Genomic DNA, 24,103 nt, shown 5'->3' with positions numbered 1-24,103 from the left:
TAACCGTATGGACCTACAGAATAATGATAAGGTGTAATTTTTACCGAAATATGCACTGCGTAGAAACGGAAGCCCCCAAAAGTTACAAAATGGCGTTTTTTTTTCGATTTTGTCGCACAATGATTTTTTTTTCCGTTTCGCCGTGCATTTTTGGGTAAAATGACTAATGTCACTGCAAAGTAGAATTGCCAACGCAAAAAATAAGCCATAATATGGATTTTTAGGTGGAAGATTAAAAGGGTTATGATTTTTAAAAGGTAAGGAGGAAAAAACTAAAGTGCAAAAACGGAAAAACCCTGAGTCCTTAAGGGGTTAATCTGCTTTCAGGTGTGATTTTTTTTTTAAATTTTTTTTTTATTTTTTTTTATATTCCACACCGGTTACTTGCCCCAGGTGAGTTTTTAAAGGAGCATCACATGCTTGAAACAATCTTATTTTTTTTTACCATTTTGAAAGGATTCCAATAATTTTGTCCAGACCATTTTTGGAGTTTGGTGTGACATTATGTCCAATTTGCTTTTTTTTTCCTCCCTTTCTGTTTAATTCCAATACACACAAAGAGAATAAACATGTGTATAGCAAATCATGTGTTACTGCAATCTTTTTCTGTGAGAAATACTTCATTTTCTAGAAAAAATTCAGGGGTGCCAAGATTTACGTCCATGACTGTATAATTACACTGGTTCAATTGCTTGTTACCACAAATAGCTAATTTGCCACTCACGTGGCTGCAACTCAGTGCATTAAGGCATGTTGATGTGGTCAAGACAACTTGGGGATGAGAGGGGATTTAAAGGGGTAATCCGCCCCTAGACATCTTATCCCCTATCCAACGGATAGGGGATAAAATGTCTGATCGCTGGGGTCCCGCCACTGAGGACCCCTGTAATCTCGGCTGCGGCACCCCGCTGTCATCACTGCACAGAGCAAACTCTCCCTGTGTAATCGGGCGATACAGGGGCTGGAGCATCGTGATGTCATGGCTCTGCCCTTTGGGACATTACAGCTCCGCCCCCTCAATATGTCTATAGCAGGGGGCCTGATGGCCACCACGCCCCCTCCCATAGACTTGTATTGAGGGGGTCAGAGCAGTGACGTCATGAGGGGTGGGGCCGTGATGTCACGATTCTCCGGCCCCTGTTTCACCCATCATTACGCACAGAGTGAGTTTGCTCTGTGCAGTGATGACAGCAGGGTGCCGCAGTTGAGATCACGGGGTCCCCAGCAGCGGGACCCCGCGATCAGACATCTTATCCCCTATCCATTGGACTTCTATGGGAGAAAAAACTCCACGATTTCAGGGGGAAAAAAACGCCATAGGCTCAACATGCTGCGACTTAGCAAAACCTCCAAGGAGCTGAAAAACGCCAAAAGGATTAAAAAAAAAAAAAAAAAAAAAAAAAGGCAACTGAAAAGTACAAAGTGGAAAAAGAATTTTGCGATTTCTCATTGATTTATAGCTAACATCTGGCCACAGAGTTTTTTGACCGAAAAAACGCCATGCAGCAGAATTGGCTTTTTTTTTTTTTTTTTTTTTGGCGTCGTTCCCCCGCCCCCCCCCCAAAAAAAAAACAAAAACAAATGGAAACTTAGCCTTAGGGGAAAAACGTGCAGGGATTTAAATACATAATGAGAGCTTCATAATGAAACCAATGAGACATCTAACAACACGGAGGGATGAGCTTATATTAGTATGGGAGAGGAGTTTGTTGCTTTGACTTGTACTTTGTCTGTTGCGTTGGTTGCTCGGCTCATCTGTGTACATGGTATAGTAATTTGTGGTGTGTGTGTGTGTGTGTGTGTGTGTGTGTGCGTGCGTGTGCGTGTGCGTGTGCGTGTGCGTGTGCGTGTGTGTGCGCGCGCAGTGCCAGGCTCCCTGGGGTGCAGCAGTCGGAGATGTTGAAATAGATTTATTTTTTATACATGCAGAGATAATGGCAGCCACCTCCCCGAACAGCAAACAAACTACCCAAATAATGGCCATGTTCCCAGCTGGGCATGTTTTACTGTAGGACGAGGAGCTTCTTGCCATAATAACAGCAATACGCAGACTGGGCTCATGCGGTACATTTCTTTTTTAATTTTAGTTATGGTTTTGGAGCTCGGTAAAAAAACACATTTCATAGGTTTTCTCTGTAAATTGCTGCAGTTTTGATATGTGTTTATTAAAACATTGTATATACAAGTGAAACAAAAACACAATCTTTCACCTGCTGCCAATAAATGCATCTCAAAACAGCTGCGATTTGTAATAATAATAAGGGATGTCCTGATACCGATACTGGTATCGGGTCCGATACTAGCCATTTGCATAGTATCGGGGACTCGTTTAATGTCCCCGATACCTGTTGCCGCTCCACTGTCCCGTTTTCCCGTCCTCCGGGCTGCATCATGTCGTCCTATGGAGGAGCATGTGACGCCTCCTCTGTGCCCAGCGTAACGCTACGGAGGAAGCAGAGTGACGTATATGTCACATGATCCTCCATAGGACGACATGATGTGGACGGGAGAACGAGGCAGTGGAGCGGCAGCACCCAACAGAGGAGGTGAGCTGCCTGCAAGGAGGAGAGCTTCTACTAATGTCTACCGGGGGGCCTCTGCTGCTGTCTAAACAGGGGGGGCCCTGCTGCTGTTTAAATGGGGGCCCACTGTCTAAAGGGGGGCTGTGGTCTACAGGGGGGCTGCTACTTATGTCTACAGGGGGGCTGCTGTCTACAAGGGGACTGCTGCTAATGTCTGCAAGGGGATACTACCTACTATTAAAGGCAATCTTACAGCAGAGTCACCTGCACTAACTTGAATTTATATGTAGATAGGTCAGGTGACCCGGTTTCTACCGCTGCTCACCATGTGGTCATCGTTCTCTCCGCCAATGCAAATTCCCTGTTCTGTCCAATGGAGAAGAGAGAAATCTTGGCTCATACTACAGCAGCCGCCTCCATTGTACACAACAAGGACCCACATATCATACGGTAAACAGCACCAGAAACCGGGTCACCCTGGTGTCAGATTCCCTTTAAAATAGAAGTACTCGTACTTTGTATCGGCGAGTACTAGAATTAAAGTATCGGTACTCGTACTCTGTCTTTAAAAAAAAAAAAAAAAAATGGTATCGGGACATCCCTAATAATAATCATTAAAAAAAAAACATGCTTTTTTCCCACTCCACGTGATTCCCAGCTTCATTTCACACAACTTTCCCAGCAACAGATATAAACAGCTATATAGTAAGAGTAGGTAATGTGGACATATATTGGGGGAGATTTATCAAAACCTGTTCTGAGGAAAAGTTGCTGAGTTGCCCATAGCAACCAATCAGCTCACTTCTTTCATTTTTCAGAGGCCTTTTCAAAAATCAAAGAAGGGATCTGATTGGTTGCTATGGGCAACTCAGCAACTTTTCCTCAGAACAGGTTTTGATAAATCTCCCCCATAATCTCCCAGAGCTGCTATTTGGGTTGCATCCTGTATTTATGAAACAGTGGGTGGTGGATTATGTTTTTTTCTGGTCAGTTAAAGGTTACTGAAGGCATGTGGTTATTTTTGTCCAGGATTGGGAAACTTTTTGTAACCACAAGGATGAATACTTATTTCATCAATGAAAACAGGATATGTTACTGAGATTGTGTTTGCACAATTTATCATGTACAATAATGTTGTAATTGAACCAATAAGATTATTTTCAGCCCTAGCTCTGAACGTGACTGGTTGGACAATGCCATTTGTGGTGGCCCAGTATGGGAGGTGTTACCCCGTAGCCTTGCTGCCTTGTCAGGCAACCTCCCTTCAGTGTCCCCTGAGCCCCTTGTACTTGTTACCCCCCTGTATATATGTTTTGTTATGTATTATAATATATGTGTTGTTGCTTTAACCCCTTAAGGGTTTTTCCGTTTTTGCATTTTAATTTTTTCCTCATCGCCTTCTAAAAATCATTACGCTTTCAGTTTTGCACATAAAATTTCATATGGCTTATTTTTTGCGCCACCAATTCTACTTTGCAGTGACATTAGTCATTTTACCAAAAACGGTACGAAACGGGAAAAAAAATTAACTGTGCAACAAAATTGAAGAAAAAAATGCCCTTTTGTAACTTTTGGGGGATTCTGTTTTCTATGCAGTGCATTTTTTGGTAAAAATTAAACCTTCTCTTTATTCTGTAGGTCCATACGGTTAAAATTATACCCTACTTATATAGGTTTGATTTTGTCGTACTTCTGAAAACAATCATAACTACATGCAGGAAAATTTATAAGTAAAAAATTCTCATCTTCTGACCCCTATAACTTTTTGATTTTTCCACATACGGGCCAGTATGAGGGCTCATTTTCTGAGACGTTATCTGAAGTTTTTATCAGGACCATTTTTGTATTGATCGGACTTTTTAATAGCTTTTTATTCATTTTTTCATTACATAAAAAGTGACCAAAAATACGCTGTTTTGGACGATCAGTGCCGCACGCTATTAGCCCAGGGTCCCGGCTATCATTAGCTGCCGGGACCGACCCGGTATGACTTGGGGTCATGGCGTGACCCCACATTATTTACCGGGGCCAGGGCGTTCAGGTACGCCCTGCATCCTTAAGAGGTTAAGAAATGTACCATGTGATTGTTACCCAGGAGGCACCAGTGACCAGGTGATCCCAGGAGTGACCTATGGGTTCCCTGCTAGTCTCCCCCATATAAGCCCTGGGAGGAGCTAGCTCGCTTTTTTTTTTTTTTCCTGCTAAGCTGAGGTCCAGTCAAGTCGAGTCCTAGTGTATGTGTGTGTGTGTCCAGAGTCATTGAGGCCTCAAGTCAAGTCTGCAGCCACAGTCAATTGCAAGTAAGCTACAGTCATAGCTTTGTCTGTCAAGTCAGTCCCTGTCAGCAACTGTCAAGTCAGCGTGGCCTACATTAAATTGTCCAGTCCTACTACAAGTCCCAGCAAGCCCTTAAGGTCTCTGCGTCACTGGTCACCTCCGTGGGCCCTGGCTGAACTGTATAGACTTTACCATCTGTCTACCCTCAGTAAGGCTACCATTATCCGTAACTTGGTGTCTGATTCATTATTGCCCCTGTGCCTAACCCAGGATCTAGCGGTATACCTTCGGGTGGTATCGAGGTTATACCATGCCCTGGTGTCTTGAATACAAGAGGTTAATGCCATCTGCCCCTAGGGTACCAACATCTGCCCTCGTTACCACACATTGATTTAGAGGTGTGGCAGCCTAGCGGTTGGTGTTGGAGTGTGTCTGCCGTTACATGTATGTGGTGTCCCGGTACAGGACTTGGTCCTGTTCCTTGGTCTGGAGTCCCCTCAGCCAGAGTCCCTCCATGCTAATGGGCTCTCCTGAAGGGCTAACCCCTAGTCTCCTCTTAATATTGTAATATTTAATGTATATACTTATATATTTAATCTAGGATACCTCTGTATAGGACCTTTAGAGGTCACATGCCTTTGATTTATGTTATGCTATGGTTTAAGGATCTTTGGGTCATGTGATATACTCAGAGTTCCAGAGGTCAGGACTGACAGGTTTGGCTATCCAATGAGATTTGTCCCACCCCCTTAATATATAAGGGGCTGCTGTCACTAAATTCTCTCTCTTGTTCCTGGCACTTAAAGACAGCACATCTCAGCACAAATCATCAATCCAAGCTAGGCCTGAAGCCGTATCTTCCGCACCCACTAAACCGTGAGTCATCCAGCTCAAAACTACTAAAATCCTGTGTGACTACTGCAACTCAATTATCCTAAATTCAGTAGCACAGTGGCTAGCAATTAAAGCTCATTGATATCTAAGAAGTCCCAGCAAACCTGTGAGGAACCTGAACTACGGTCCTCTATACAAAGACTGTTTTGTTACCTGCAGTTGCATAAAATATGCAGTAAAGTTTATTCCGGTTTTCATCAATATCTGCTGTGGGCATTCAATTATTTCTCCCAACCATTTCTGGGACGGTTGGCGGTAGGAACATTACTCTAAGGAAACCGCATCCTGGCGTCACGACAACATAGGGTTAATACCAGCATACCCTACACTATTACCTGCACCACCTAGTCAACACATGCAGTTCCCTAAACCTGTACAGTTTTTTTCAATGAAGAGCCTGCACTTGGTGTTATGTAGAGTAGGTCTCTTGGGGCACACCGTGATATTGTGGCTGGCAGGTGGAAATTGGGGCATCCTAGATGGTGTAGGTGCAGGAAACCAGACCCAGAGACAAAGCGGAGGTGCAATGGGTCTTTCCTTCGGGAGTGGCAATATTTAATACAATAAGGACAGTTCAGTTTCTCCCTCCCAGCTGGTGTCTTTAAAAGGGTTACCCATGTCCAAAAATGAGGTGCCTTTACAGTCACTAACTGTGAGGGATACTCTAGCGTAGAACTTTTTTGAACCATCATCCCGAGCTGCTGCAGTCCCCTGGTATCACTGCTCCAGTTCTCTGATGCCTTCTTCTTTCTGGTTGCTGGTGGGAGACACATCATATTGCTGTTTAACTCATTGCAGGCCCGTGGTCTTCTTCCTGGTGCTGGGACCCAATATGTCACAAGGCCACCGAGGTGGGACATCGCTGCAGTGTGTTATGTCGACCACCAGCCACCAGCAAGAACGTGGCACCGGAGGACTGGAGTGGCGATACCAGGTCACTGCAGGAGTGGCGGCAGAAAAGTACAAGTTGTTTTATTTGCTGGCAGCCCAGGGATGATGGTTTGAAAAAGTTTTATTACTGGAGTACCCCTTTTTAATGTTCTTCTTTCTTGAGCTAACTAAACAAGGATTTTCATGGGAGGGTAAACCGTGGTAAAACAGACTGTGAACTCCACTCCACTTACTTCTGTGGAAAACTGTGGCATCAACCTACCTCTATATGATTGGTATGGCCAACTTTTAGATGCAAAATAAGGCCTCTTTTACCCTGCCATTATGACACAACAGTGGGACAGCCGTCGGGGAACCCGGGGAGAATAGCGGGAGAAAAATTTCTGCAAGAAAGTTCACACCTGGGAATCACTAGCATCTGATCTTTGGTGGTCGATTTTGTATTTAGGAGTCAGTGTCATAGTTATCACTCACTGATAAAAGGAAGAATACTCTGATACATTGTAATAACTGTGTCATCTGCTCCTCAGCTACATCTGTGCGGTTTTAAATTGGCTGCCACAAGTTACGACTTGTGCATTTGGTTGCAGGGATTGGTATGCAGCACGTTATACTGTGGGCCATAATATACAATTAAAGAGACAGACAGTTGTATATTATATAAAATGCCTAGTTCTGTAAGTTGTTAACAAATCCTGACATTACACCTGATGAACTACAAGTCATAGACTAGCCAGAGCCTGGTATCCAGTAATCTCAAAATCCCAAGATCAGAGTTAGAGATAAGCGAACTTACAGTAAATTCGATTCATCACGAACTTCTCGGTTCGGCAGTTGATGACTTCCTGCGTAAATTACTTCAGCTTCCGGGGTCTCTGGTGGGCTGGAAAAGGTGGATACAGTCCTAGGAAAGAGTCTCCTAGGACTGTATCCACCTTTTCCAGCCTACCGGAGCACCGGAAAGCTGAACTAATTTATGCAGGAAAAGTCATCAACTGCCAAGCCGAGAAGTTCGTGACTAATCGAATTTACTGTAAGTTTGCTCATCTCTAATCAGAGTATTTATCTACACTAGACATTTAACATGCTTCACTTGTATTTTATTGGTTATATACTCCAATCAAATCCAAATGTTCCCAATAATTTGCCCATGTAAAATGGCCAATGATCAGCTGACAAACAAGCAGGTGCTCGCTTGATGACTTGTTGCAAGTTTTGTACAGCCATATAAATTGCTGCCATCGGCCGCACATCTAAACAAGATGTGCGGTTTACAGTGATGTATTTAATGTGCCTCACGATTGATTGGGCTTTCCATTGATCCATCTAAAATTGACCTTTCTCTGAGTGCGATTTGAAGTATACAATATCATGTATCTAAGTGTTGTCTGGAGATTTCTCCTATAAGTGATATTCAGCTTTCCCCTGCAGCTCCTCTTTTTTCCTTTGCTGACTGTTTTCCCCCAAGTGGGTGACTTGCTTGTAAGGGTTGAACAAATTGCTTATCAAAACAGTGGAACAAATGCTTAATGGTTGCCGAATACTATAGAAGGCACGTAATCAACAACGATGATGCACCCCCAACTACAGAACAGGTACTTGCATTTCACACAAAAAACAGTGGGGGCTGCTATTACTGGTCATTATATTTATTAACATTTAGATAAGGCAGCAGGGAGCCAGTTCTGATAGAAAAGCTTATGGCTGAGAATAGCTTCTTGCTGTCTCTATTGAGCTGATGACATGTAATACCAGCTCCCCCTACACATTGCTGGTATCATCCTGTGCTGACAGGACCGAAGGGGAGGGGAAGGAGAGACAGGAGTTCACTACATTGAGAGCCTGTGAAATGACAACACAGCTTACAAGGGAGAGATTAAAGCTGATATGGAAGATCTCTGCACTATGGTTAATAACATTTTTAGTAAGTTCTTTTATTATACTTTTTGACACAATACACAGGTTGTTTCTTTTGCTGGGCAACCCCCTTATCCATTAGTATAACCCTGAGACAGATGACACAAAACCAGTATGTGGTATCTTAAATGGACACTGTCAGATATAAAAACCTTTTTTATATGTTGTACATCTTGGCAAAACAATAATTTTTCTAAAATTCACATTTCATTAACCCTTTAAGGACCCGGGCTTTTTCCGTTTTTTTCATTTTCAATTTTTCCTCCTTAACTTTAAAAAATCATAACTCTTAAAAATTTTCACCTAAAATTCTATATGATGGCTTATTTTTTGCGTCACTAATTCTACTTTGTAATGACATTAGTCATTTTACCCAAAAATCTTCGGTGAAACGGGAAAAAAATATCAATGTGCGACAAAATTGATGAAAAAACACTATTTTATAAGTTTTGGGGGCTTCCGTTTTTACGCAGTACACTTTTTGGCAAAAATGACACCTAATATTTATTCTGTAGGTCCATACGGTTAAAATGATACCCTACTTATATAGGTTTTATTTTGTATCACTTCAGAAAAAAATCATGAATACATGCAGGAAAATGTATACGTTTAAAATTGTCATTTTCTGAGCCCTATAACTTTTTTATTTTTCTGTGTTCAGGGCGCTATGAGGGCTCATTTTTTGCGCGGTGAGCTGAAGTTTTTAGCGGTACCATTTTTGTTCTGATGAGACTTTTTGATCACTTTTTATTCACTTTTTTTGTGGTATAAAAAGTGATCAAAAATGCGCTAATTTTTTTGCGCATACGCCATTGAACGTACAGTTTAAAAAGCGGTATATTTTTTGTAATTCGGACATCTCCGCACACGGCGATACCACATATGTTTATTTTTATTTACACTGGTTTTTTTTATTCTTGGAAATGCCGGGTGATTCAAACTTTTATTAGGGGAAGGGATAATCGAAAGGGTTAATGATTGATTTTTTTACACTTTTCTTATGCAATATTATAGCTCCCATAAGGGGCTATAACATTGCATTAACTGATCTTTAACACTGATTGATGCATCTCCATAGGAATGGTTCAATCAGTGTTTTCGGCGATTGATTGCTCAAGCCTGGATCTCAGGCATGAAGCATTCATTCGGCGATCGGACTGCAGGAAGGAAGGTAAGAAGACCTCCTCCTGTGCTACAGCTGTTCGGGATGCCGTGATTATACCGCGGCGATCCCGAACAGCTCCCTGAGCTAGCCGGGCACTTTTACTTTCGTTTTTAGCCGTTATTAGCGGCGGGTCCCGGCGTCACTATGACGCCGGGCCCGCCGCGATATGATGCGGGGTCACCATGTGACCCAGCGTTATATCGCAGGACCGGGACTCAGGGCGTAAGTTTATGCCCTGGGTCCTTAACAGGTTAAAGAAAACTACCTTTGAAAATCCCACCACTAGGGGTCCCCATACCTCCTGGGACACTGAGTCAGTAGGGATGTAGTGTGGCAAGATTAGCTTTTTGCAGTGTTGGTGATTAATCAACTATGGCCCTCGTTTACTAAGAGTGTTAGGTTTTTACTAGTGTGAATGTTGTTTCCAACTTGCAGGATTACACTCTATTTACTATAGGGATCCACAGATTCACAGGTCAGGAAAGTTTTCTAACCAGCTTTTTCTTGATGGAAACGTAGTCATAATATTTGCTGTAAATTCAATAGTAAATAGGTTGGGTTGTGAGACCACTCTGACAGTGCCTATTTAAGGCTACTTCCACTCTGCCATTGTGCCTTGGTTGTTAAACTTTCTTTTTTCGTCCCTTATTGGGTTGGGGCACAATGGGCAATAACGGGTCCCGAAGGATCCCATTTAATATAATTGGGTCCTTATGGCACCATTATTTTGTAGCGGGACTAGCGTGGGAAAAAAAAATAGAAATTTCCCCCCCCCCCCCCGACGCACACGGCAGTGTGAAAGAAGCCTAGTTGTGATTATGGAGAAAAAGGCGATCGGATCCAACTCTTTTGCAAATAAAAAGACAATTTAAATACAGACTTTTATTCGCACAAGAGCTGGATCCGATCGTCTTTTTCTCCATTATTGCGCTGGTGCCATCCAGCACCTGGATCAGTGCTCCATCTGTTCAGGGCGGGGTGAGCTGGACTTCTCTTTGCATTTAGTTGTGATTATAGGACAAATCCCTTTCACCTTGAGGCAATATTTCTTTAAAAAAACACACTTTAAGAAATCTAATCAAACCTGCACATAATGTGAACTGACCTAAACCCACTTATAAATCTGATTTGTACACCTGGGTGAACACCAGCAGCCTAATTAGATAACCAGGTGCAGTGATCTCCAAACCCTCTCTAAAAATCCAGAGGATTTATGTGGAAGGCATTAGAACTTTGTTTGTGATGGGGTTGCATCAAGTATAGAGCCAAACTCATGCATGCCACATCAGCTAAAACTGTTCATCAAAAGGCATACAAGAACCTTTAAATTATTCTCTGCACTATATAAGCAACAAAAAAAGTTTTATTTTTGAAAACTAGGCAACCAGGGCTCTTTATTGAAAATATTGTCACTAAACATCCCTTGTTTGTTTGGTCAGTTTTTATTTTGGAAACAGGACCATCACTAAGGTTATGTTTAGGAAAAAGATGTCCTCCAGATCATGGTTAAAATATATTCCTAATGCGAAAAGTGCCAAAAACCATTAAGGTAAATGCTGCTATAAACATTATAACCTTGTTTGGTGAAAAACATATGTAATGAAGGGCCCTTAAAGGGGTTATCCAGGAAAAAAAAATTTTTTATATATCAACTGGCTCCAGAAAGTTAAACAGATTCGTAAATTACTTCTATTAAAAAATCTTAATCCTTTCAGTACTTATGAGCTTCTGAAATTGAGTTGTTCTTTTCTGTCTAAGTGCTCTCTGATGACACGTGTCTCGGGAACCACCCAGTTTAGAAGCAAATCCTCATAGCAAACCTCTTCTAAACTGGGCGGTTCCCGAGACGTGTCATCAGAGAGCACTTAGCCAGAAAAAGAACAACTTAACTTCAGAAGCTCATAAGTACTGTAAGGATTAAGATTTTTTTAATAGAAGTATTTTACAAATCTGTTTAACTTTCTGGAGCCAGTTGATATAGAAGAAAATGTTTTTTTTCCTGGATAACCCCTTTTAAGACAAGTGACAACATTTCAGATGAGAGAGGTTTTTGTCTTTTAGGAATCAGAACTTGGTTACGTGACCAACCCCATGCAATTTTTGGTCCCAGGCCATCGAGGGAAAAAAAACGAAACAAAAAATGGCCATAAGGATTTGTTGAGTACTTGCACCTGAACAACCCTGCTGCCGCATGGCACTGGTGGAATAACTATGACACCAATCTGCCATGGTCGCCAGCTTTTTTATACATGCTAGCCACAATGTATGACCATGTGGTATTTGAAGCTAAGGGTTGGTTGAGTAGGTTTAGGAGGTCCAGAAACAAGACACAATAATGACAAAGGGACAGCTGTCTGAGTCTCCTCCTGACTCCAGAGCCAGGGATCTGAATCTTTAAGGGTACGTTCCCACCTGGCGTATTTTGCTGCGTATTTTATTTTCCATTACGCAGCAGCAAATACGCAGCAGCAAATACGCAGCAGCAAATACACTAGGTGGGAACGTACCCTAAAGTAGATATCCAGTGGTGAAAAACGTATCCCCTATCCTAAGGATAGGGGATAAGTTTCACATCGCGGGGGTCGGACCGCTGGGGCCCCCCGCGATCTCCTGTACGGGGCCCCGACAGCCCAATCTCCGGCTCTGCTATAGAGTTGTATTGAGGGGGCATGCCGGCCGCCGCTTCGTGGTCAATGCGCTCTAACTGGCCAGCGAGCTAGGGCCCCGTTCAGGAGATCGCAGGGGGCCCCAGCTGTCGGACCCATGCGATCTGAAACTTATCCCCTATCCTTATCCCCTTTCATCATTTTTTTTATTACTAGGACATATTTAGCTCTCAGCCAAATTGTATTGTAACTGCTTTAATGCTGTAAATGAAGTTTTACCCTTGGACAATTGCCAACAAGGTTTGTGCGCACGTAACTATTACCAAACAGATCAACACAAGTATGAAAACTTGCTTTCTAGAACCTTCTGGCTGTATTCTGTCAGTCATGTCACTTATGACCTCCATACAGAGGTCATAAGGGGTACTGTACACAAAAACTTTGAGATTTGTAAATTACTTCTGTTTGAAAATCTTAAGCCTTCCACCACTTATCAGCTGCTGTATGCTCCAGAGGAAGTTGTGTAGATCTTTCCAGTCTGACAACAGTGCTCTCTGCTGCCACCTCTGTCCGTGTCAGGAACTGTCCAGTGTAGAAACAAATCCCCCCCCCCATAGTAAACCTCTCCTGCTCTGGACAGTTTCTGACATGGACAGAGATGTCAGCAGAGAGCATTGTGGTCAGACTATAAAAGAACTACACAACTTCCTCTGTAGTATACAGCAATTGATAAGTACTGGAAGGATAAACATTTTTTAATATGAGTGAATTACAAATCTTATTAAAGGGGTTCTCCGGTGCTTAAACATCTTATCCCCTATTCAAAGGATAGGGGATAAGATGCCTGATCGCGGGAGTCCCGTGATAGCTATCACGCCCCCTCCCGTAGGCTTGCATTAAGGAGCGGAGCGTGACGTCACAGGGGGGGCAGAGGCGTGACATCACACGCCGCCCGCCCTGTAGTCGCCGGTAATCAGTCCCGGAGCGAACACGCTTCGGGGACTGATTACAAACGGGGTGCCGCGTGCATGATCCCGGGGTTCATCAGCAGCGGGACTCCCGCGATCAGGCATCTTATCCCCTATCCTTTGTATAAGGGATAAGATGTTTAAGCACCGGAGAACCACTTTAACTTTCAGGCACTAATTGATTTGAAAACATTTGTTTTCCACTGGAGTGCCCCTTTAAAGTGAACTTGTCACTTAGGTTATTCTGCCCTCGGGCACCACATGTGGTTTTACTGCACAGTCCCCATCTGATGCCAAACACTGCCCCAATATAGATTTTTCTTTGTCAACTGCTACCAGCATTGTAGTTGTAGTGTAGTGCTCCACCAGAATAGTGTACACTTTAGTGTCAGGTTTTTCCTGGATCTGTATTGACACTGTTACTGCCTCCTGCTAGCTGTCAGACAGGAAAAGACCACCACCTCCTTGAGAAGACCACCTCCTTATCCAGACCTGATTTTGTCTGACACATTTTTAGTCCACCATACGTTCTATATAAAGGCCATTTTCTTTGACAAGACTACTCCCATAAAATATCACTTTTCAATGCAGAGGTTCTTTTACAAGTTTCGCTGTATTTCTACTGCAGTCCAGCAAATTGGCTTACAGCTTATATGGGCACTTGTTATGCCAGCCCAATAGTCCAAGGGGTGGAGCATGTTGTATACATAATGCACACATTACATGGCAGTTACAGTGAAACATTAATTAACTTAAATTTTTTTTATCAAATAACCTTTTTTATTTGTATTTTTCATTTTCATAACAAATATGCAAACACAGTACAGACATTTCCCAATAACAACCCTCCCTCCTTAAATCGTCTTATTTTTACAGTTATATTTCAGTTGTATAGATGTATTTGCCACTGGGCTGATCCTGACCAATTATTTTGCTTTTTACACAGGTTCCATACAATGGCTGCTTTGTACTCATTCCTTTGCCCTCCTCTTGGGTGAGCGAGAACCCTGCTGTGAATTGTCTCCTCCCAACCTTCAAAATGTGGATGTATTGTCCGATTCTTTTCCTTATATTCTGGACATCCTCTGCCTCTTCATGGCAGTGTCCAACAAGCTCCATCCAGTCTTTGAACCCTGACGTCCGCTATGTGCTGCCCACCTTCACCACACTAGAGCCTATTCAGAATATAGCTGCCACGGATGACCAAAACTCCATAGTGTTTCTTACCACCACCAACCACCTGCATGTGGTCAGATACGATGACTTTCACCTCTTGCAAGATCTTATCACTGGTCCCACCGATCACCCTGAGTGTAGGCTGTGCTCTAAATGCATGATGGGTAATGCTAACCCAGGGCAAAGAGAGGACACGGACAGCAAAGTCTTGGTGGTGGATCCAGAGGATAATATTCTGTACAGCTGTGGCTCCTCTTTACATGGACTTTGTTTCTTACATGAATTTGATGACACTGGGATCATCGATTCTACCTGTCTGTTCCGACAGGAGGATAATGCTCCTTTATCATGCAGAGATTGTATTGCCAGCCCACTAGGCACTATGATTACAGTGGTACAACATATAAGAAATGTCTACTTCTATGTTGCATCTTCTGTGAATTCTAACTTAACAAAGAATTACGGTACAACGTCTATGTCAATTAGGCGGCTCCTTGCATCTCAAGATGGGTTTTCCGGTAACTTTCACTCACTGACAGTAGTCCCGCAGTTTCTGGACACCTATCCTATCAACTATGTTTACACATTCAGTACCTCAGATTATGTCTATTTCTTGACCGTGCAGCCAGAAAATCTCCAATCCCAAACCTATACCAGTCGACTTGTACGTCTCAGCGCCAAAGAGGAAGAAATGAAAAGGTAAGGACTGCTGCTACAAGATAGGATTGTATAGAGACAAGCCAACCAAAACTGTCCATAGCAACCAGTCAGATTACAGCGCTCATTTCAGTCATTTCTTGATTGCTTGTATAGACTTTGTTTTAATTCTGTATCACTTTCAAGACCATTTGTTTGCTGTCAGTGAATATCGTAAGAGCATTTGTGTACTCCCTAGATGATGAAAATTCTACCAAAATTTGTCCTTTTCACACAGCTTAGGGTTTGTCTTGGTATTATGCCGAAAATTGTCTACACTGACACAAACGCAGCAGCCACAGAAATACCTCCTGTCCTGATAGGTTTTTCTGATTTTATCTGCACTGATACATAGGCCCAGATTTATCAATCTGAGATGAAAATGTCTGATTTAAGAAATGAAAGCTGACCTGTGATTGCTATCTGTCTGGGACAAAAATCCGACACATTTTTGTCCCAGACAGACTGAGAGATCCTAGCTATTATATCAGTTTATTTAAATGAAAGATTTAGCAATGAGTGTTTTAGGTCAGGACAGATTTTCAGCCCCCCCTTTTTTTTTCTTCCAAAGAAGACTTTTATGGTAAAAGGGTTAGGATTTTTTTTCATGTATTCTCTTATCACTAGATGTAGGGCTGCCCTATTTCTCCATTATCATGCATGTTATTGGAATAAAGGCAAACCCAAACCTAGAGCTACTGAGAAAATGAGAAAACAAAGCAGCAGGAATCCCACCTCCCTGATCATTCTTTTCTTTGCAGCTACCGGGAGTTGGTACTAGAGTGCCGCAATGAAGTGAAGCGTCGTCGCAGGTCAGACCCCAAAACCTTCAATGTCTTGCAAGCGGCACATGTTGTTGGTGTAGGGAATGACTTGGCGGCCGAGCTGAACCTTGAACCTGGAGACCTTGTGCTCTTTGCTGCCTTTGCCCAGAGTGAACCAAACAGTGAGAAACCACAGAATTCCTCAGCAGTGTGCGCTTTCCCCCTAAAGTTTATAGACATTTCCATCATGGAAGGAATGAAGAAATGTTGCAGCATCGAGTACAAGGAAAAATTGTCAAGAGGCCTCCGCTACTACCAAGATGACCATTACTGCCCCCAAAATGTAAGGATGGCGACAGTGAAGGTAGAAAATATAAGGAAATTGTGGTGACCCTGAGTTGTGGGGTGACCACGGGCGTGAAGGGTGTAGGTGGATGGGGCAGATGGTATTAACCCCAGGGGCAAGATGTTATTAACCCCTAATGTTCGTGATGCCAGAGTGGTTTTTGGAGATCAGTAACCACCAAAATGATATCTCCGTTATCTCAAGGTTAGGCAGGGCAAGAAGAGTCCACGACCAGGTTATGGTTAATGGAGGCTTTACTGAGGTCAGACAGTTGTTACAGTCTTTACAGCTAGGCCAGAATCTCAGAGAGTCACAGAAAGGGCCCTGCAGCTTGCTTGGGGTTGCAATACTTGGATCAGACTTCTATGCAGCCACTCTGACTAGTGGACTGACTAATTGACTTGACTGTTAACTTGACTTGGTTGTAGGTAGAGACAATAGACATAGATGGCTGGACTTACTGACATATGCAGGCTTAAGGCCTCCAGGTGTACTGGATGCTGGATCTGAGGTGTCTGTGCTTTGCTGTCCTCAGCAGAAACAGCTAAGAGAGAAGAGAGATTGTAATGGCTCCCCCTCTTATAAAGGGGGGCTAAGCCAGAAGCCCATAGGTCAAGCTGCAGGTCATGTGTTTAACTGGTGCTCTCTGGGTAACATAACAGATCAGGTGAACATAACCTCTCATACCTCCAAAGGTCCTTAATATAACATGTGATACCTCTAGGTCCTTTTATACACATAGCACATAACCGAGGAGCGCCCCTAGGACAATGAGGGACTCAACCTGACAGGGCCTAAGTACTGTACAGGGTTATATCCTGTACAATCCGTCACTACCAAATAGGACAGTAGTAACGGATTGTGGGACTGTGAGTAGCTCAGAGGTTGAGGTGAATTTACTTTTTTGGGGCTGTCAGATCTAATTTTTTTTTATTTGGGGATTGTTTCTGGTACAGGTGAATGAATCCGCCTCATTTACTGACCGCAGTTGTTGGGGTGTTCCGACCCTTGTGACTCCACCCATGGCTCGTCTGGATCTGTTTAATGGACGTTTGGATGGGTTCCTCCTGACAGCTTTATATGTCACCACCCAGGACAATCTCACCATTGGTCATCTAGGAACTTCAGATGGTTGTGTGCTACAGGTGCAGTTAATGTGTCTGATTTGTGTCATCTTTGTGTCACTTTTTGTATGTTGCTGATTTCTGCCCTCCCTTTTGAACAGGTCATCTTGCAGCGTAACAGTAATTCTCGCTTTCTGTCTAAGTTTGCACTGAGCAGCAGTTATCCAGTGTTACGTGATGTCACCCGCATTGGTGATGACCTTCTTTTCATCACTGGGAACCAGGTAGGTAGAAACATTTAAAAAAAGCACTCCAAGGATTTATTAATTATTTTGCTTCTATAGTGCAGCCTAGGTTATTGTTAGAGAATAATATAGAGGTCCTCGTGTATGCCCTGTGTCAGCCTAGTTTAGTTGATGTGGCATGTATGCTTTGTCTGCAACCTAGATAACTTTTTCCCCTTTGATATGGTTCTTATGCAGCCTATATTTCCCATTATGCCTCTGGCTTTGCAAACATAGAGGTATCATCAGTGCACTTGCTCTGGGTCCTATCTTAGTGCAGCAATTGATAGATTAGTGACATAGTACATACTATAGAGTACCATATGAGATTCAGCCTCAACCTCTCTACTTTTCCCCCCTGTAAGCTCTTATGTGCAGGGAGATCAGCGTCGCGCTCAAACAGATAGGTCACACGAGAGAATCTGCACACAACAGATAGAAACAGACAGTGTGGGTCAGGGGAGCTGTGTATCTCTAAAGCAAATCAGTATATATATATACTGTATACAGTATATATATATACTGTATCTCTATATATATATATATATATATATATATATATATATATATATATATATATATACCAAAAGTTTGGACACACCTTCTCATTCAGAGTTTTCTTTATTTTCATGACTATGAAAATTGTAGATTTACATTGAAGGCATCAAAACTATGAATTATAGACATAACAAAAAAGTGTTAAAATATGTCATATCCTAGGTTCTTCAAAGTAGCCACCTTTTGCTTTGATTACTGCTTTGCACACTCTTGGCTTTCTCTTGTATAGATTCAAGAGGTAGTCACCTGAAATGGTTTTCACTTCACAGGTGTGCTGGTGTGGAGGAGGAGGTGTGATGGTGTGTGGGTGCTTTGCTGGTGACACTGTTGGGGATTTATTCAAAATTGAAGGCATACTGAACCAGCATGGCTACCACAGCATCTTGCAGCGGCATGCTATTCCATCCGGTTGCGTTTAGTTGGACCATAATTTATTTTTCATCAGGACAATGACCCCAAACACACCTCCAGGCTGTGTAAGGGCTATTTGACCAAGAAGGAGAGTGATGGGGTGCTGCGCCAGATGACCTGGCCTTCACAATCACCGGACCTGAACCCAATCGAGATGGTTTGGGGTGAGCTGGACCGCAGAGTGAAGGCAAAGAGGGCCAACAAGTGCTAAGCAACTCTGGGAACTCCTTCAAGACTGTTGGAAGACCATTTCAGGTGACTACCTCTTGAAGCTCATCAAGAGAATGAGTGTGCAAAGCAGTAATCAAAGCAAAAGGTGGCTAGAACCTAGAATTACATATTTTCACACTTTTTTGTTATGTATATAATTCCACATGTGTTAATTCATAGTTTTGATGCCATCAGTGTGAATCTACAATTTTCATAGTCATGAAAATAAAGAAAACTCTGAATGAGAAGGTGTGTCCAAACATTTGGTCTGTATTGTATATCACTTATGGAGGGGAGACCTTTAATTTTTAGCAGCACTTAAAGGGGTACTCCTGTGAAAAACTTTGTTTTTTAAATCAACTGGTGCCAGAAAAAAAATCTTAATCCTTCCAGTACTTATCTGCTGAATACTACAGAGGAAAGTATTTTCTTTTTGGAACACAGAGCTCTCTGCTGACATCACAAACACAGTGCTCTCTGTTGACATCTCTGTCCATTTTAAGAACTGTCCAGAGTAGGAGAAAATCCCCATAGCAAACATATGCTGCTCTGGACAGTTCCTAAAATGGACAGAGATGTCAACAGAGAGCACTGTGCTCATGATGTCAGCAGAGAACTCTGTGTTCCAAAAAGAAAAAAATGTCCCTCTGTAGTATTCAGCAGCTAATAAGTACTGGAAGGATTAAGATTTTTTAATAGAAGTAATTTACAAATATGTTTAACTTTCTGGCACCAGTTGATTAAAAAAAAAAAAAAAATTTCCACCGGGGAAATTTAGAAAATCTTGAAGAATAAAACAGTACTTTCCCATAGCAACCAATCAGATTGCTTCTTTTAAATTTTACAAATGCCTCTGAAAAAAATAAAAACTTGAATCTGATAGTTTTTTATGGTCATCTGCTCCACTGTTCCTTCTCACAAGGTTTGATAAATCTTCCCATCTTTGTCAATCTGGACATACAGTGGAACAAGCAGGGAATAGTTGGGGGAGTGGGGAGGAGTTTGAGCTGCCATGAGGGATGGGATAGGCGATGAGGACAACCTGTAATTCACAGGAAGTCAGCCACGTAGGAGAGACTGACATTCTGTCTGAATATTAGAGCATGTCATTTTCTATTTGTCAGAATGGGGATCACATGACCCAACTGCAGTAATAAATTGTATGGATGCAGTTGAAGTAGAAAAAAAGGAATTACACTGCAAGAATACAAGTGGTGGGATAGCATTGTATGGTTAAGAGAAAACAAAATGTTTTTTGTCTAATGGAGCTTTGATAGAACTCATTAAGAAGCACAGTCTCACTCTGTCCATTTCTATGCAGGTTACTAAAGTCAGTGTCACAGGGCCCGGCTGCCGTCACATTCTCACCTGTAGCCGCTGTCTCCGGGCCCCTCGCTTCATGGGCTGTGGATGGTGTAACAATGGATGCTCTCGTAGGACGGAATGTCAAGGTGAATGGAATCAGAACACCTGCCCACCAATAATCACTGATGTAAGAATTTATCTTTGTATTATTACATTACAGCACTCCTGTACTAATGTCAGTAATGGGGGCGGGGCTGTGACAACCTCTCAGACATGATATAGAGGATGGTTGTCAGCAGTAATAGATGGAATAGATGTGACTGTAGTATAAGGTGTGTGTGGTCTCATGTCTGATCACAATGTAATTATATCCAGTGATGTCAGTAATGGGGGCGGGGCTGTGACAACCTCTCAGACATGATATAGAGGATGGTTGTCAGCAGTAATAGATGGAATAGATGTGACTGTAGTATAAGGGGTGTGGTCTCATGTCTGATCACAATGTAATTATATCCAGTGATGTCAGTAATGGGGGCGGGGCTGTGACAACCTCTCAGACATGATATAGAGGATGGTTGTCAGCAGTAATAGATGGAATAGATGTGACTGTAGTATAAGGTGTGTGTGGTCTCATGTCTGATCACAATGTAATTATATCCAGTGATGTCAGTAATGGGGGCGGGGCTGTGACAACCTCTCAGACATGATATAGAGGATGGTTGTCAGCAGTAATAGATGGAATAGATGTGACTGTAGTATAAGGTGTGTGGTCTCATGTCTGATCACAATGTAATTATATCCAGTGATGTCAGTAATGGGGGCGGGGCTGTGACAACCTCTCAGACATGATATAGAGGATGGTTGTCAGCAGTAATAGAGGGAATAGATGTGACTGTAGTATAAGGGGTGTGGTCTCATGTCTGATCACAATGTAATTATATCCAGTGATGTCAGTAATGGGGGCGGGGCTGTGACAACCTCTCAGACATGATATAGAGGATGGTTGTCAGCAGTAATAGATGGAATAGATGTGACTGTAGTATAAGGTGTGTGGTCTCATGTCTGATCACAATGTAATTATATCCAGTGATGTCAGTAATGGGGGCGGGGCTGTGACAACCTCTCAGACATGATATAGAGGATGGTTGTCAGCAGTAATAGATGGAATAGATGTGACTGTAGTATAAGGTGTGTGGTCTCATGTCTGATCACAATGTAATTATATCCAGTGATGTCAGTAATGGGGGCGGGGCTGTGACAACCTCTCAGACATGATATAGAGGATGGTTGTCAGCAGTAATAGATGGAATAGATGTGACTGTAGTATAAGGTGTGTGTGGTCTCATGTCTGATCACAATGTAATTATATCCAGTGATGTCAGTAATGGGGGCGGGGCTGTGACAACCTCTCAGACATGATATAGAGGATGGTTGTCAGCAGTAATAGAAGGAATAGATGTGACTGTAGTATAAGGGGTGTGGTCTCATGTCTGATCACAATGTAATTATATCCAGTGATGTCAGTAATGGGGGCGGGGCTGTGACACCTCTCAGACATGATATAGAGGATGGTTGTCAGCAGTAATAGAAGGAATAGATGTGACTGTAGTATAAGGGGTGTGGATCTCATGTCTGATCACAATGTAATTATATCCAGTGATGTCAGTAATGGGGGCGGGGCTGTGACAACCTCTCAGACATGATATAGAGGATGGTTGTCAGCAGTAATAGATGGAATAGATGTGACTGTAGTATAATGTGTGTGGATCTCATGTCTGATCACAATGTAATTATATCCAGTGATGTCAGTAATGGGGGCGGGGCTGTGACAACCTCTCAGACATGATATAGAGGATGGTTGTCAGCAGTAATAGATGGAATAGATGTGACTGTAGTATAAGATGTGTGGATCTCATGTCTGATCACAATGTAATTATATCCAGTGATGTCAGTAATGGGGGCGGGGCTGTGACAACCTCTCAGACATGATATAGAGGATGGTTGTCAGCAGTAATAGATGGAATAGATGTGACTGTAGTATAAGGTGTGTGGTCTCATGTCTGATCACAATATAATTATATCCAGTGATGTCAGTAATGGGGGCGGGGCTGTGACAACCTCTCAGACATGATATAGAGGATGGTTGTCAGCAGTAATAGATGGAATAGATGTGACTGTAGTATAAGGTGTGTGGTCTCATGTCTGATCACAATGTAATTATATCCAGTGATGTCAGTAATGGGGCGGGGCTGTGACAACCTCTCAGACATGATATAGAGGATGGTTGTCAGCAGTAATAGATGGAATAGATGTGACTGTAGTATAAGGTGTGTGGTCTCATGTCTGATCACAATGTAATTATATCTAGTGATGTCAGTAATGGGGGCGGGGCTGTGACAACCTCTCAGACATGATATAGAGGATGGTTGTCAGTAGTAATAGATGGAATAGATGTGACTGTAGTATAAGGTGTGTGGATCTCATGTCTGATCACAATGTAATTATATCCAGTGATGTCAGTAATGGGGGCGGGGCTGTGACAACCTCTCAGACATGATATAGAGGATGGTTGTCAGCAGTAATAGATGGAATAGATGTGACTGTAGTATAAGGTGTGGTCTGATGTCTGATCACAATGTAATTATATCCAGTGATGTCAGTAATGGGGGCGGGGCTGTGACAACCTCTCAGACATGATATAGAGGATGGTTGTCAGCAGTAATAGATGGAATAGATGTGACTGTAGTATAAGATGTGTGGATCTCATGTCTGATCACAATGTAATTATATCCAGTGATGTCAGTAATGGGGGCGGGGCTGTGACAACCTCTCAGACATGATATAGAGGATGGTTGTCAGCAGTAATAGATGGAATAGATGTGACTGTAGTATAAGGGGTATGATCTCATGTCTGATCACAATGTAATTATATCCAGTGATGTCAGTAATGGGGGCGGGGCTGTGACAACCTCTCAGACATGATATAGAGGATGATTGTCAGCAGTAATAGATGGAATAGATGTGACTGTAGTATAAGGGGTGTGGTCTCATGTCTGATCACAATGTAATTATATCCAGTGATGTCAGTAATGGGGGCGGGGCTGTGACAACCTCTCAGACATGTTATAAAGGGGTTGTCAGCTCTGCAGTTCTTCATATTGGAGATTTTGATTCTTAAATACTAGAAAAACCCTAATATTTTTACAGTAGTCAATCACAGCACTGCTATCTTCTTTCGCTTAAGCAGTTTTAATGGCCACTATCATTATGCAAAACTAGTGACATGTCAAATGTTTTGATTGGTGGGTGTCTGAGTGGTTAGACCTTCAGGAGAACGAGCTGGGAAATGTTTGCGTTCAGTACGTGGTCTCCTGGCTCCGTGTCACGTGATTAAGATAAACTCACCATGTAAGTCTATGTTTGTGTCTCAATCACATGACACTGAGTCGGGAGAGGAGTGCACGGCAGCGCAAACTTCTTCCGGCTTGTTCTCCTGATCAGCGGAGATCTGAACACTTAGACCCCCATCAGTAAAAAATTGTATTGTGTCGCTAGGACATGACAAAAGATTTACAATTGACAGGTTCTCTTTAAGACCAGGTTTCCCCACACACTGTTTTAGGATGTATCGGCATATCGCCCAGTGTGGTCCTGAAACCACCCCACCTTGTCTGTGATTGCAGTCAATTCAGACTGGCAATTCACAGCGTTTCCGTGCCAATCAGGTCTTTGGTGACCCAATGGCCTGGAAAATCAGGGTGAATAGCGCCAATCACCCTGCCATATCTCCTGCCATTGGTCGATCAGGACTGACTGACCAATGGCAGATGGGGGGGCGGTGGGTTGATAGTTAGTCCCCTGCTCTGCCTGGTCTACCAAAGGTGGGCAGAGCGGGGGGATTTGCGGGCTCCTGTGTGGCGGTTACCGGGCTCCTGTGCGGCGGCGATCACTCGTAAGTATGCTAGGGGTTTCAAAACTAAAAGTAGTTGTAGTTTTGCAGCATCTGCAGGGCCACAGTTTGGAGACAACTGTGCAGTCGTCTCCAAACT

The 24,103-nt window shown here is 42.8% G+C and overlaps 1 protein-coding gene across 4 annotated transcripts in view; it reads left to right on the top strand.

Moving 5' to 3' along the window:
• Window positions 1-24,103, top strand: part of MST1R (macrophage stimulating 1 receptor) — a 53,717-nt gene that overhangs the window by 9,124 nt on the left and 20,490 nt on the right. For 2 of the 4 annotated variants that reach the window (XM_056525210.1, XM_056525209.1), the window contains exons 2-6: window positions 14,187-15,115; window positions 15,874-16,219; window positions 17,179-17,367; window positions 17,448-17,570; window positions 20,071-20,241. In XM_056525210.1, coding sequence (XP_056381185.1) covers window positions 14,280-15,115; window positions 15,874-16,219; window positions 17,179-17,367; window positions 17,448-17,570; window positions 20,071-20,241 — 1,665 coding nt within the window. In that variant the 5' untranslated portion in view covers window positions 14,187-14,279. Of the gene's footprint in view, window positions 1-2,515; window positions 2,547-3,420; window positions 3,482-14,186; window positions 15,116-15,873; window positions 16,220-17,178; window positions 17,368-17,447; window positions 17,571-20,070; window positions 20,242-24,103 lie in introns of those variants that run through there. The other 2 variants (XM_056525207.1, XM_056525208.1) reach the window with 2 other exon arrangements.

This window comes from Hyla sarda, chromosome 6, assembly GCF_029499605.1.
Source record: "Hyla sarda isolate aHylSar1 chromosome 6, aHylSar1.hap1, whole genome shotgun sequence".
Classification (NCBI taxonomy): domain Eukaryota; kingdom Metazoa; phylum Chordata; class Amphibia; order Anura; family Hylidae; genus Hyla; species Hyla sarda.
The sequence above is the reverse complement of the archived record's forward strand: the minus strand, read 5'-3'. Positions and strand labels throughout refer to the sequence as shown.